Source organism: Chironomus tepperi, unplaced genomic scaffold (assembly GCF_022539635.2).
Source record: "Chironomus tepperi strain 1889 unplaced genomic scaffold, CSIRO-AGI_Ctep_v1 contig_161, whole genome shotgun sequence".
Taxonomy (NCBI): domain Eukaryota; kingdom Metazoa; phylum Arthropoda; class Insecta; order Diptera; family Chironomidae; genus Chironomus; species Chironomus tepperi.
Genome location: NW_027226283.1, coordinates 1942277 through 1957487, shown reverse-complemented (window position 1 = coordinate 1957487; position 15211 = coordinate 1942277). Strand labels below are relative to the sequence as shown.

At 28.1% G+C, this 15211-nt stretch overlaps 1 protein-coding gene across 9 annotated transcripts; it reads left to right on the top strand.

The window, feature by feature from the left end:
- The first annotated feature begins 419 nt into the window (after window positions 1-419).
- Window positions 420-14791, top strand: LOC139088267 (ras-specific guanine nucleotide-releasing factor 2-like). Of its 9 annotated transcripts, none has more exons than XM_070637412.1 (28): window positions 420-1336; window positions 2588-2653; window positions 2736-2918; window positions 3001-3107; window positions 3238-3385; window positions 3458-3799; window positions 3861-4038; window positions 5158-5292; window positions 5366-5534; window positions 5679-5797; window positions 5891-6014; window positions 6174-6511; window positions 6577-6789; window positions 7080-7229; window positions 7496-7603; window positions 7657-8263; window positions 8369-8480; window positions 8541-8691; window positions 8923-9049; window positions 10513-10533; window positions 11148-11185; window positions 11270-11378; window positions 11447-11651; window positions 11735-11832; window positions 11915-12034; window positions 12091-12253; window positions 12347-12544; window positions 12664-14791. In XM_070637412.1, the coding sequence occupies exons 1-28, from the start codon at window positions 1247-1249 to the stop codon at window positions 12850-12852; spliced, it is 4608 nt and encodes a 1535-aa protein (XP_070493513.1). In that variant the 5' UTR covers window positions 420-1246; the 3' UTR covers window positions 12853-14791. The 9 variants fall into 9 exon arrangements, with proteins under 9 accessions (XP_070493513.1, XP_070493510.1, XP_070493508.1 ...); XM_070637409.1 differs by having other exon boundaries at window positions 7481-7603; XM_070637407.1 differs by having other exon boundaries at window positions 5363-5534; window positions 7481-7603.
- The last annotated feature ends 420 nt before the right edge of the window (window positions 14792-15211 follow it).

Here is a 15211-nt window from a genome sequence, read left to right as displayed (position 1 = left end):
AGAAAGCATCAACCTGTAGCATTAATCAAACCTTGAAAATTTAATGAGAGCATCAGTGAAAAAAAAGATGCTAGCCAATTTTGCAAAAATTTCCATTTTGAAATTTTAACATAAAAGTTAACGAAAGTCTATCAAAGATATAGAAAAATGAAGTGTAGATAACAAATCAGTGTTTTATGTGAAGAACAATCAACCGAAAATTAGAAGTAATCTGTTAAATTAATGAAGAGCTTAAATCCCAGGACTTACTTGTGACTTTGAAGAAATTATTTTGTTAAAATAATTAAATAATGATAACTTTTCAAACCTCGTTACGTTCAATGTGATTTTAAAATAATCAAATAAAGTGAATTACTAAAATTATAAATAAATTATTAATTTAATTAATTTTTTCCTTTAATGTATCTAAGATAAAAAAAAGGAAAATCTTATTTATTTATGAAAAATGAGCTGCTTAATTAAAAATTAAACAAAGTGATATCAATTGTTATGACATTGTGGAAGAAAGGAGAATTATAATTTTTTTTGTTACCAGTGAAAAAAAGAAGAAGTTTCATATAACGTAAGAGAGAAAATCGATAAAGCTTTACTTTATACGCTCCCTTAAAATCCATACAACTCCACATAGCAGTAACGAATAAAAAAGTGTGTGAGAGAAAGGAAAAAAAGAAAAGAAACATAACACAAAGCACATGAAAATTCACGCTTTTCCACAATATCATAAAAAAAGGAAATGGAAAATAATCAACAAGTTGAAATGAGTAATGAATATTCTTCAGTTAACTTTGCTTACTCTACTAAATAATTATTTCTATGCAACAAGTTTTTTTTCTGTGATTATAATATCAACGTCAAATGTCGTTGAACTCATAATATAGTGTGTGATGCAGTTTCAATGAAGAAGGATTTAAAATTGTTACTATCAAGAATGTGATTATTTATTTTATGTTTACTTGTAATTACATATTAAAATAAGTACTTGAGTTCACTTGCTCCCTTAACTTTATTATTAATGTTATAAAGTAATAAATTATCAAAATGGAGGAGATGTGCTTTAAAAGAAAGCAAACTTTATGAATACAATTAAATTAATCAAATATATAATGGAATGATAATTTAAATAAAAAAATCATAACAATAATGGAAGCTTAACGGTCACAATTTACGGAAAATTTATTGTAAAATAAATACATTTTGCTTCCTTTTTGGTGAACGTAGTAAAGAAAGAATATAAAAATTATTCAAAATGCTTAGTCCGAAGATGCAAAGATCTGTGAGAGTCAACGAAAATCAACTGATTATGCTTTCCGACAAAGCTCAACATGATAACAGTATGGTAAGCACAAAAACACGTCAATCTATTTATAGAATATCCTACGCTTTTTTGATATTATCATGAGCGAGAGAAAATGAGAAAATCTGTTCATTCGTTTTTTTTTTGCTATACTCTACTCACGAAGAAAATAAATGTGCTGTATGCTTTCTAGAGAATATTTCATTTCAAGTTTCTCCTGGTATAAATTTGTTTATAGATATCATTAGCATTGTAGAGTGTAAACTGTTGCTAATATGTTACAAGCAATTAATTTTTTTCTTATTTTTGACTCTAACGTAATATTTGAGGATTTTGTAACAGCCTAAAACAAAAATTTTTTTTTTCATGGACATTTTGTAACGAGGTGGGGGTCTAGAAATTCGTTTTTTTGCATAACGTAATAAGTGAATGGCCCCTAAATGAAATTAAACTTTTTAAGTTTTTACATTTCACGTTTGATTTAATTTTTTTTCTACCTAAGTACTGTAGTTTTGATTTTAAAATTTTTTTAAAATTCAGTCTATGAAATTAGACATTGACAAAATTAGACAATAATTCCGATTTTTAATTATATTAGATGAAGTTTATTTTTACTTTCTAGGTCTGCCATTGATGGTTTATGGCCAATTCGTTTTTTTTTATAGAAAAAAATTCTGCTTTCAGAATTCGGAGTTCTTATTTTGATTTTAGTATGTCTCTGCAATTTCTATGTTTGAGGCTGTAAAGGTTTGTAAAACCTAATCTCGAACAATGAATTTAAATTTGAATTTAACCTTTCTTCATTAGTTTAATATTTGGGAAATATATAGTGAAAAAATCAGATAAATTGGAGTTGTGAAAATTCACATATTTCGCTACCATCACCGTTTGTTATTTAAATGAACTCTTATAAATTAAATATCTTGAATTAGGAATTGGTATTTTTGTCATTTTTTGTAAACTTCTAAGCAATATTTAATAACATGTTTTTTTAACGTTAAGAATGCTGAATTTAGTTTTAGAATACTTTTGGCAACTTTTTGCTCCACATGTTTCTTATTAATTATTCTACCAAAGACGTCTTGCGTCAATAAAAGTTTGAAAAAACACAAGTTTATTTTTAGAAATAACATATAATAAAACAGAAATATCTAGTCAATTGTTTTGATTGAGCGAATGAAAAAGTTTTGCAAAATTTGTAGTAAATTGCCAACATTTTGCCCAATTTTTTATTTGCTTTGTATTTTACACAATATTACAGTTTCTTTTCGTTCTTTTTTATAATCTATTTAGCAAGGATATTTGTATAAAAGAACTTCAAGTGATAGATGGCAGCTTAGATTTTTTCTCCTTTATCAAGTAAGTTGTGGGCAAAATAATAAAATATTTCTTAAATTTCTTCACAAATAACTCCAATTTTCTTCTTCTTCATTGAAACAAGAATTTGCTATTTTATTATGAATCGGAATCATCGACACGACCATCCGGTATAATATTTCTGGAAGGCTGTTATTGCGAACGACTTGTCTCAGCTCCAGCTTGCATTGCTCCTGGATCACCACTACTAACGAATAATAATTCAAATGCAAACTCATCTAAAACAAACAAAGAAGAAAAGTTACAGGTAAAGTGCATGTACATCTCATTCTGTTTATTTAATTATTTATCTGCATCATATTTATTTTTAACATATATCGTACATGTAGCATTGTTTCACCATATCATATCGTCGTGAAAATCAGAGACATTACGAAATGAAATGTAATACTGAATCTGAATGTTCTGCATGGATAATAGCAATCAGAGAAGCTAGGTACCGTACAATGCATATTAAATATTAATAACATTTACCAACATAGAAAAATGAAAATTTACTTTTTATTCTCTGTTTGCTTTTCATCTCATTTTTCTGGACTGAATTTTTCTCATACACAAATATAAAGCTTCAACAAGCTGCTTCTTCAAAAAGAAGAGCTTGAACAAAAGCATGTTCACTTACTTCAAGTGGTTGAAAGTGAGAAAACTGCAAAATGGCAATATACTCAACAATGTGAAGAGCTTGCTTCAGAAATAAGAAAGCTTCGAGCAGAGGTTAACATAAATTAATCAAAATAAAGCAACTAAAAGTTTTAGAATAATTTATTATCAATTTATTTTCAATAGATTTGTGTATTGCGGAAAGAGACTAAACGATCATCGTTTTCAGCAACACCTGTCGGCAGGGGTAGTTTTAGCGCGGGCGCTTCAAGTGAACAACACCCCGAATCGACAGGTTTTTCAGAAACATCAAACGTGGCGAATTTATGTGACTCAGTTCAAGATTCGATTGAGTTGAGAAAAATTAAAAAAGTTCAAAGTTTTTTTCGTGGCTGGCTATGTCGTAGGAGATGGAAGCAGATTGTTGAAGAATATATAAAATCACCACATGCCGAAAGCATGCGAAAAAGGAATAGTTTAGTTTTTTCAATGGTTGAGGCTGAAGAAGAGTATTTGGAACAGCTAGAAGTATTTATTCCTATATAATGTTCAAACTTTGTTTATAAATATTGTTTTAATTTTTGACAAGGTTCTCGTATCCTGCTTCTTGCGACCGTTTAAAATGGCAGCATCATCAAAACGTCCACCATGTAGCCACGAAGATGTTAATTCAATTTTTCTCAATTCTGAAACAGTATTATTTCTACATCAAATCTTCCTGAAAGGATTGACTTCACGACTCGAATCCTGGCCAACACTAGTTCTTGGTAAGACTATAAGTATGTATACAAAAACTAACTAAGTATAAGTTTCGTTGTGTGTGAACAGTTCTATTTTCCACCAAATATAAAAAATTCACTATGTTGATTAGAATTGAACTTATTCTCTAGTAGTTTAGATCTACAGCCTAAATAGCTATCTCTGCTGTATAAACATTTATTGAACTGAACCACAATCTTTGAAGCTGTTGAAAAATTTATTGAATATTAGATAGACAATGTTTTGTAGAATATAACCATAGAGGTAAAGTCGTTTTATGTTTATTCCTATACTTATGTATAAATTTATGACAAAAGGATTATAGCCGTAGTGCACTTATTAAGTCCTTTTTTCATATAATTGTCATGCCTTTAAATCTGTTTAACATGTTTTTTTTAAATTTTTTTGCCAATGTAAGCAAAAATAAGGGAAATTATATCTTTGATATTGCGTTTAAGAAAAAATCTACAAACATATCAATGAAAATTATGATTTTCAATCAAAAAATAACCCTCGTATTTAAGGGTTGGTAGGGGATGGTATAAGTACTAAAAACTCATAATAAATTTAACTACAATTTTACACAAAACCAATCATAGAAAAATACACAAAACAACAAGAATAATTACTTATTATGAGAAGAGTAAAGTTGTTGAAAAATATATATAAAAAAAGAAATTGGACATTTATGATGTGTGTAGATAAAATTAGCTTGAAATATGTTTTAAGGCACGCTTAGGTGAAAGCTTGTTTTATTTATATTGTGTTGATGTATGTTGTGATATAAATAACTTTGCATTTTCATTCATAAAAACGTGGTAGATTCCTAAACTATAATAGAATAAATTTCTTCAAAAATACAGACTTTTTAATTAAAGATTTTAAAACATTATCAAAGACTCTTAAATAAGTTTGAATCTGTAATTTAAAATAAATCAGAAAAAGAATTTTTTAAATACCTTCAAAAGGTTATAATATTGTACTTTATTTACTAAACATGAATATGCATGCAAAGTTATTCGCTGAAGTATTTAAAAAAAGATAAAAGATTCTTCACAATTTGTTTTCATCTTACTTAACCCTTCCAAATGTTTCTCTTTTTCTGTTTAACATTTTAAAACTTGCAGGCGATTTATTCGATATGCTTTTGCCTATGTTAAGCATATATCAAGAATATGTAAGGAATCACCATTATAGTCTTCAGGTTTTGACAGAATGTAAAAGTAATCCAGCATTTGCAACTGTTTTAAAAAGACTAGAGGGTAAATATGCTAAAAATTTTATTTGCTTTAATTTTATACAACAACTTTATCATACATTTCGATGTGAAAGCAGCTAAACCGCAGTGCAAAGGTCGGAGTTTAGAACAATTTTTAACGTATCCAATGCATCAAATTCCGCGTTATATTATAACACTTCACGAATTACTTGCACACACGCCATTTGATCATGTAGAGAGGCCAAGTTTGCAAAATGCCCGACAGCAATTGGAAGACCTTAGTCGGTAAATAATTTGATTCCATTAAAAAAAATTAAACTTCGTCCTATCTTGAATAATATACATTTATTAGAGTGATGCCAATAGAATGAAAAGGAAAAGTTTTAAAATTTAATTTCATTAAAAACATTTTTTTATATATAATTGAAGGCAAATGCACGATGAAGTTTCTGAAACGGAAAATTTGCGTAAGAATTTGGCTGTAGAGCGTATGATTGTAGAGGGTTGTGACATTTTACTAGATGTTAATCAAGTTTTCGTTCGTCAAGGTATGTGAAGAATGAAAACGACGAATAGTCGTCATTAAGAAAGTTTTAAATTCATTGTTAAGCATAATTGAATTATCTTTTCTCTTAATACAGGAAGCTTAGTACAAGTGCCACCGGGTAGAGGAAGAATTCGCAGTAGATTAGCGTCATTTAAAAGTGAACGTGAATCTGTTCGCCAGTGCTTCCTTTTCTCTAATCATATGATAATAGCAACAAGGTAAATTTACAAAAAAGGAGGGAAATTATTCCAACTTGTTTTTTGTTTCAGCTCAATTTTTATACCATTCTTTTAACTTAAGTCTATCGAAAAAATTTAACCATAAACGTTCCTTCTGAAATTTTTCTTTAATTAATTTGTGCTTCTCTAATATTATAGAACTTCAGCTGGTCGATTACATTTGTTACCTGACGTAGGAAAGATTCCATTAGTTGACGCAACATTGATTGAAGATCCAAGTGAAACAGGAAATGAGGATGAGGAATCATTATGCTCTGCTTCAACACAGAGTAGTAATTTAAGTGTAACAGATCCAGTTAATGCGAACAATCGAGATTTTAAAATTTTTGTTGATGGAAAATCAGGTCAAAGACATTCTATACATCTTGTTGCGCCGACTGCACAAGATAAAGAAGCTTGGATTAGTGATATTTCTCAATGTTTAGATAATATACATATGCATTCACTTTTATCACCGGGTATTGGTACATCTGCAGGTAGGAATTGCATGAAAATATCATTGAATGTTTGGTGTTATTTTTTAATTCTAAAAATTCCAAAGCTTCAATGTTTACAGGTCATCAAGCACTTCGTGCTGACCCACATTTATTCAAGGACGATGTAGATATAAGATTTTCAAGAACTCTCAACTCATGTAAATTGCCTCAAATTCGATACGCTACACCGGAAAAACTTTTACAGCGCCTCACCGATTTACGTTTTCTATCAATCGATTTTCTCAATACCTTTTTGCTTACATATCGTGTATTTACTGGTAATTCCCAATGAAAATTGAATATTGAACATTCCAACCTATTTTATTTTTTTTATTATATTTTCTTATAAATTTATGAAATTTAAATTTCTCTAATCATTTCCTAATCTACATAATTTTGCACAAGTCTCCATCGATTATCTTTCGACAAATAATAATTTTTAGAGATTATAATCTTTATACAAAGAAGATTATAGAAATTATAATCTTTATACAAAGAATATTATAATCTTTGGAAGTCTTGATTTTGCATGAACATATGTACATAAAAATTTAATAAATTCATATAGATGGAGAAACAGTACTAAATGCACTTAAAAAAGTATTTTATGATCCACCAATTGAGCCATGCGACTGTGAACCTCATACAGATTTGTTAGAACTTCCCTATCAAAATGATAGTCATCCTCGTCGAACAAGTGGTGCCAGTTCAGTCTCAGGTAACAAAATGAATATATTTACAAATAGTAGATTTATATATGCTCTATTTTTTGCTTAGTTATGCTTCCATTTATAATTTATTCATATTTTCGACATACCAATTGCAATTCTTCCGTATTATTTACATAGATAAATGTATGTATATACTTTTTTTTTTTATTTAAATCGATATTTTTTACAATCCAATGTTATATCAAATGTTGAATGGAAACCGCTTTAAAATAAATTTTATGATTATTTTCATTGACAGCCTCGTATCTTTCAGGTTATTGTTCGGAAGGTGCTGATAGAGATCGTTCTATGAGTGGTGATTCAGTTGGATTACGTTTCCGGCCGTCGCGTAGGAATTTATATCAACAGCAATCAACAACAGGTTTGTGTGAAAAAAGGGTAAAAAAATGAAAATAAAATCAATGATTTATATAGATCAGGAAACAACTTTAACATGGATTCCGGAAACAACTACTTCGGAGGTCGAAGCCAGTCCTGAAGTAACTATAATTCATGGAACAGAAGTTGAAGAAAGTACTGTCATTTCAAATAATGTACCACAAGAAGAAGGATTTTTGGGTGTGCCGTCATCAATTTCAGCTTCTGGTAGTGCTGATACTCTCGTTCCTAGTGGTCCTTCATCTCCATCGAATATTAGTAATGTAACATTGGTTGGATCTACAGGAAGTGGTGATAAAAGTGATGAAATTGAATCATCGTTTAAATATGGTAAAGCACCAACTAGTCCTTTGCCAGAACGTATGATTCCGAAACGTCCACCTCGCACGATTGAGCAACAATCATTGACATCGGAATCGACTACAATAACTATAACAAAAAGTCAACAACTACCTCAAACAACAACTGTCAAATCAATTAATGATACAAAGCCGAGCATAATAAAAATTGCTCCGCCATTAAATGTGTCAACAAATACAGTAACAATAACGGCATCGACATTAATAGCAACCTCAGCCATTACAGCATCATCTACAACAAAAACAACTATCACTGCTCCATCAATTGGCGTTAAATTCGACAGGTATTTGAGTCTTCTATCATTTTTTATGTTGATTCTACTTTCAATATTGTAATGTAATATTTATAAATATTTATTATCTTAAATTCCTTTTAAAAATAATGTCAGACGTCCAAGTGTAGGCTATAATGTTATTCCACACGCTGCATTATGTCAGCATCGATACAGTTTACAATTAAACGGCGAAGGAGGAAATGGAGGAAATTCCACAGCACAGAAGGTAAATAATAGTTTAAAGTGAGAATTTTTGCTAATCTAATATTGTTCTCATCACGAACAGAGTTTTGATAAAACAAGTCCTCGATTGACACATAGGAAATTTTCAGCACCAAAAACTCCAGAAAGACAAAGGAAATCATTTGGTACGCCACAACCACCAAGACGATTTTCTGAGAGTGATGATGAGATGGCTTCGCTTTATACGCCTAGAGGTATAAAAGTTTTTTAGACGTTTCTCTCTGTGCTAAAATTGATTTTAAAAATTCGTACAAATTTACAATCTTGAAACTCTCGCTGTTAAGGCGTTATCTACTATTTATTAATGTAGAAAATAGACAATTTTCTATTTAAATTCGTTGATTTGATGAAATTGAATTAAAGATTTGATTTTCTATTGATGACTTTAACTGTTCTAATATTTTGATGTCATTCTTTTTTAATAGGATCCCTTGGTGGAGTTAGTTTGAGTACTATTTCATCTCGTGCTTCAATGCAACATGATCCACATATCCCCCATTGCTCAAGTAAAGTTGGTGTTGTGATTACGTCATTTAGACAGGCCCAAAGAAGGTAAATATACATGATTTGTATTTATTCTTATCTCTTTCCATCTCATTCGTCGGATCAGATTTTTTTATTCACTTTAACGTGTGATTTAAATATTTAATTTTAATGCGAGATTTAGATAATTTATCATATTATGTTCTATAATTTAAAGTTAGTTTCCTTTTCAAAAATAGTGGTAAACAATTAAACTTCGATATGTAAAACGTTGGAAAAAGTTTTCATAAAAATTTCATCATTATCATTAAAATGATTTTTATCTAAATGAATTGATTGACCAATCTAACTAAACATTTTAAATATACTTTAGGTGTAACAATAAATATTATGGAATGTTGCCAATGATGAGAATTTATTAATTGTCATGATATGTCTTTTATTCAAAAATTTTGATTGTCTCATTTTATTCTTAATTAATCTCTCTATCTCTGCGAATCAAATTTCTTCCTCTTCTTTTATTTTTCCATGTGAGTGACGTCTAAAATTTTCTCTCTGTTTCTTCGTGTTTACCTATTTTTAACATTATAATGTGTATCTTGTAAATATTGTGATGATGATAATGATGATGTTAAAAAGTGAGCTTTTAATATATAATCATGCAATTTTTATTGTGTGTTTTATTTTACTTAACTCATTATTCACATGAAGAAAAAAACCAATTAGGTACTTTTAAAAATTCATCCCAAATTTTTTCCTATTTTAATTCATCAAATTATTACTTAATCTTTCTCGTAACTTCTCGTAAGATGTCTTCTTTCCTCCTTTCTCCTCTCATTTAAGACTTTCAAAAACAAAGAATTTTTGTGTAACTTAATAATGATATGAAACTCATGAAATCTCAAACTCTCTAAGCTTCGTTAACTTACCGTGTTAAGACAAAAAATAAGTAAAATCTGAACATAATAAATATTTTAAGCATGATAAGAAAAAAATTAAATGAAATTATTTTCTGTTTTACACTCAAATACACTTCTTTTACATATATATTTTATTTTATTTTTGTTCTATATTTAATTGGCTTCTATTTAAAATCTTATGAGCGCATTATACTTGGCAAAATTCGTCATTTTCTATATCTTAACCAATCATCCGAATACTTATTTGTTTATTAATAGAACAGTGTACGTATCAATTATAATCAGATAAATTTTAAAATATTAATGTTAATAAATATATTGCTTCCAGCACATTATAATTGCAATTATGATTATAAAATATTTTTCGAATGTACCCAAAAAATGCGCTCTTTTCAAAAAGCTTTTGATAAGAATTTGATGAAATTTTTGCTTATTTTTTTTACCTATGTATTACGAAAAATAAAGGGCTAAATTAAATTTTCTTTGTATTTAATAAATCAGAATATTTATTGACTGATACAAAAGAAAAAAGAATAGGAAATAATTTTGTTTTCTTTCATATAATTAATCATATATTTGTCATAACGCATTTTTGTGACGATACCATAAAAGCTTGGGAGACGATCCATTGTGGTAAGTTTAGTTTAACATATGATGCATGTTTGTCATTTTATGTGTACTATAAAGCTTCCTGCATGAGCTTAAATGATATTCCTTCTCTATTCTAAAACTATTGCTTTAGCATTTTTATTTATTTGTAGTGTGATAGAATTTTTTCAATCATTGTTCAGAATTAAGTAACTATATAATATTTTGTTACATCTACCTGAAAGTTAAAGGTTTGATTTACCCTGCCTCCACACATTAAAAGTAAAACCTAATAATTTTTAAAATATAGCTATGTGTTGAATAAAGAGAAGAAAACATGAAGAAACTAAACAATTCAAAAGCACACAATTAATTGAAGCAATTAAAAATTAATTTTTGTCGATCAAAAATACAATGCACATGAATACTTTATGCTACTAATTTTTAATAGAATAATTGATTTATATTTATTTATTTGGCATAATATTTAAAAATAACAGTTCATTACAAATTCATACACTTTCATTGAAATTCCATTGCAAAGCTTTTCTCCGTTTTCATTTTTTTAACATAATGATATTACATTTTGATTGATTAAGAAAAGTTCAAGTTTTTATTATCATAAATTCATTTCATTTTAAAAAAAAAATCTAAAAAAGGTCAAGTACATCAACAGCTGCTGCAGCATTTGCTATTGGTAAGTGTATATAATGCTTTCAATTAATTATTTATTAATGAAGATATTGCGAAAAACTTAATCCACACTAACTTAATTAATTAGCAACATCGGCATCTTCAAATCCACGTGATGAGCCAGTTATAGATGCTCGAAGTCGGAAAGATTCTGTTGTAAGCTCACCAGCAACAATGCGCGTGTTGAATGTATTGAGGTAGATAATAAAACCAAACTGAAAAACTCGTATTAATTCTTAATTCTCTTATAAATTTATTTTTTAAGACATTGGGTTTCTAAACACTTTCAAGATTTTGAACAAGATGAAAAACTTCGATCCCAAACAATTGAATTTTTGGATGAAATTACATGTAGTCCGAATCTTTTACCCGGTGAACATAGAGCTGCTTCTCAATTGTTAAGACTTTTGACTCGTGATGATATTGATTCTAGTAGGAAAAACTTGGAAATGCTTTTGGCGCCACCCACGGTAAGTGAAAAATTATAATATATTTTATCAATAAAAAATTAAGATTCAACTTTACTCCATTACTTTTTTTAAATGAAAAATAGTCTCCAAGCAAAGAAAGTATAGAAACATTATCAGCATTAGAAATAGCAGAACAAATGACGTATTTAGACCATCAAATCTTTCTTGCTATTCGAAGCGAGTGCGTATATTTTATTTTCTTACTTATTTGAGTTCTTTTTTTGATAAAACCAAACGAACTTCTTAATTGAAAACTTTTGCAGAGAATTCTTGGGTCAGGCATGGATGAAATCTGATAAGAAATTTAGAGCAGAGCATATAATTCAAATGACAAAGAGGTTTAATGATGGCTCGAGGCTTGTTGGTTCTGAAATTGTTTCGAGGTAATATTTTCATCTTCATGAGAAATTTGCAATCATTTAATATATTTTTGTTAAAGGTGTAATATGGCTGCTCGAGTTGCAGCAATCGAGAAATGGACTGCTGTGGCAGACATATGTCGATGTTTGCACAATTTTAATGGAGTTTTGCAAATTTGTGCTGCATTTACGAGTGCTCCTATATATCGCATGAAGAAAACATGGGACAAAGTTCCAAAGAATGTAAGACATTAAGATGGCATTAATTTGTTATTGCAAATTACTTAATTCATCTCTTTTATTTTATATTCTTCTTTTCTGTCAATCATTTATTAGATTAAGTCAACCATAGCAAAATTACAGGCAGTTGTTTGTTCAGATGGAAGGTTTCGTGTGATGCGTGAAGCATTACATCGATGTGATCCACCATGTATTCCATATTTAGGAATGTATCTAACTGATTTATCTTTTATTGAAGAGGGAACACCCGATTTCACACCTGATGGGCTATTAAATTTTTCGAAAATGAGAATGGTACTTACGAAAACAAATTTTTATTTTATTTGACCATTTGTCGATGGATAAAAATAATACTAATATAAATTAATATTTATTTCTGATTTTTTTATATAAATGATTTTCATTTAATTTAGATTGCTCATGTAATCAGAGAAATTCGCCATTTTCAGCAGACACCTTACAAAATTGATCATATTTCAAAAGTTACATCTTATTTACTTGATACGTCACTGCTTTTAGATGATGACGAGATGTATCATAAATCTTTAATAATAGAACCTAGGAGCTCGAGATTGAGTGCGCCAAATATAACACATGTATAATGAATGAATTGAGCAAATATTTATTTTTCAGTATAGCGCTTATTACTTTATATATGTACAATTTTGACAGAAACAAAGAAACACTCACAAAACTTATGAAATATTGAGCTAATTTGATTGACTTATAACTTAAGTGAATATCGTTACTTATCTGTAATATATGAATGTCGAAAATTTAATAATTTCTCTATGTAACGAAACGACACATTCGGTAAAAAGATGCTATATCAACTATGTAGTCGTCGCGAATTTAGTGATAAATTAGTTAAATCTATCATATTATTGCACAATAGATAAAATGTCACGCACAGCTCGAAATTCACTCGGATTTGGTTTAGAAAGTCGACTCGACTCCAATATAAATTTAAATCATCTTCGAGCTCTGCTTTACAGTAAAGTATTGCCAAAACTATTTGGATTTTAAAAAACCTGTTTGAGTTTTAAGATTAATGAACCAATATTAGACACCAGAATTGAAAATGGTTAAAGTAAATTAATAGTCATTTTATTATTTTTTTTTAATAAAACATTAAAAAAAATTTCGAAAAAATATAAGTTTTCACTAAGTTTCTTTATGAAAGTTCAAAACTGAAAATATAAAAAAAAAAAAATAGTTAGAATTTTATAACTGGAATCTTACATTTTTAAGAAAGGTTGTGAAAACCTACAGAAACGGAAACGTTAGATGTCGTCAACTAAAAGCTGTGCCCGTATAGAAAAAGAATCTTAAGCATATAATCTTCTAATGTATCTTTATTATTGTACTGTTTGAAGTACCCAATTTGAAATATATTTTGTTATTTTCATAGAAAGAAAATAATCCAGAAATCGTAAAAGTTTTAGAATATTGTACCTCGAATAAGATTTATGCCAAGGGGTTAGAATTTTTGTAAATCTTGAAAATTTTGAAAATACCACTGGTTGTACATGAAAACTTTTGCTTTTATGAGTTTGTTTTAAAAAGGATAATGAAAGTTCCAACTCCTGGAATAAAGTACTAAAAAAATTTTTGATGAAAAAAAAATCGTTGATCCTTCTTCTGTATGGAAAATTCCTTTTGTAGTTGTATATAATATTTATCAATTTCCCTCGACAATCAACTTATGAGACTCAAAGAATTAAAGTAAAAAAAAAAATTAATAAAAAATGTTGTTGCATAAAAAAGATTTAAGAAATGTTCCCTAAAGGTTTATCAATAATTAAAAATATCGTCACTGATACAAGCACTGCTACAAAATTATAATTTCAATGTGATATTTTAAGTAAGATGCAAAACAAAGAAATAAAAATTATGAGATAGCCGATAAATACAGGTTTAGAACAGAAGTGACAAAAGTTGTAGAAAATATATAAAAAATTAACATATTTTTATATTATAAGTGAAAAAGAATTGAAATGAAAATGATCCTGATGTCAACTCAGTATAAAGATCATTGAAATCAATTTGCAGTTATTTGAATTTGAATAATAAGAAAATATGGTGAATTCATGGAGATAAATGGAACTTTTAGTCCAGTAGATGATAAACTAATCAGTTAAGTAAATATATTTAGTTAATTAGACAAATGTATCAAATATTTGGACTTTTAGCTCGCATTTATTTCACACCAAAAAAAAAAAAAAGATTGTAATTTATTTATTAATTAAAAAAGTTAATATTTTTGGTATTTCAAGCTATTATGCTTAGGTGAAAGTAGTTTTTGAAATACAACTGTTTAAGGACAATCTTTGATGATGCAGGATATAAAAAGTAAAAAAAAAATGTTGCCACGTCTAATAAATCTCAAATCAATTCATATCAATTTGACGTATCATGTCGTAAATTTAATATAGTAAATTGGATTAGTTAAAATTGAAAACAGAAGACAAAATAATGAAAAAAAGCAACTATTTTTTTTTCTTTTTCTAATTGATCTCTTATTAGTGGTTTATTCAAATTCGTTGCTGTTTTAATTCGTTTGATTCGTTATTGATCAAACTTTAAAATATATCATGTTATGGATTTTTAGAAAATCGAGAGATTTCAAATATATATTTATGTAACAAACAAAGTTCCAATGCTACAAATAGATTGCTTTACATATCTTTATATTTTTCCATTAGTTTTTAATAGCATTTTACCAAAATACAATAGTATATACTTCAATTTCCAAGATATTATACATATATTGCCTAAAAGATTCTATACACATTAAAATTATTTTCATTTCGTTATTTCAAATGTGATCTTGGAAAAGTTTGAATTGTTAAAAATTTTATTCAATAATTAGATCTAAAAATTTTCTTTTTTGATGATGATCGTCATCTTTTTGTTAAAATTATAAGCTTAAAAGTAGATAATAAAATTGAATGCTCATTA

Coding starts and splice junctions, on each gene's coding strand:
- LOC139088267 (XM_070637405.1), top strand. CDS start 1,247: ATGCTTAGTCCGAAGATGCAAAGATCTGTGAGAGTCAACGAAAATCAA. Junction 6,512..6,576: donor GGGTATTGGTACATCTGCAG/GTAGGAATTGCA, acceptor AAAATTCCAAAG/CTTCAATGTTTACAGGTCAT. Junction 8,692..8,922: donor TTCGCTTTATACGCCTAGAG/GTATAAAAGTTT, acceptor CTTTTTTAATAG/GATCCCTTGGTGGAGTTAGT.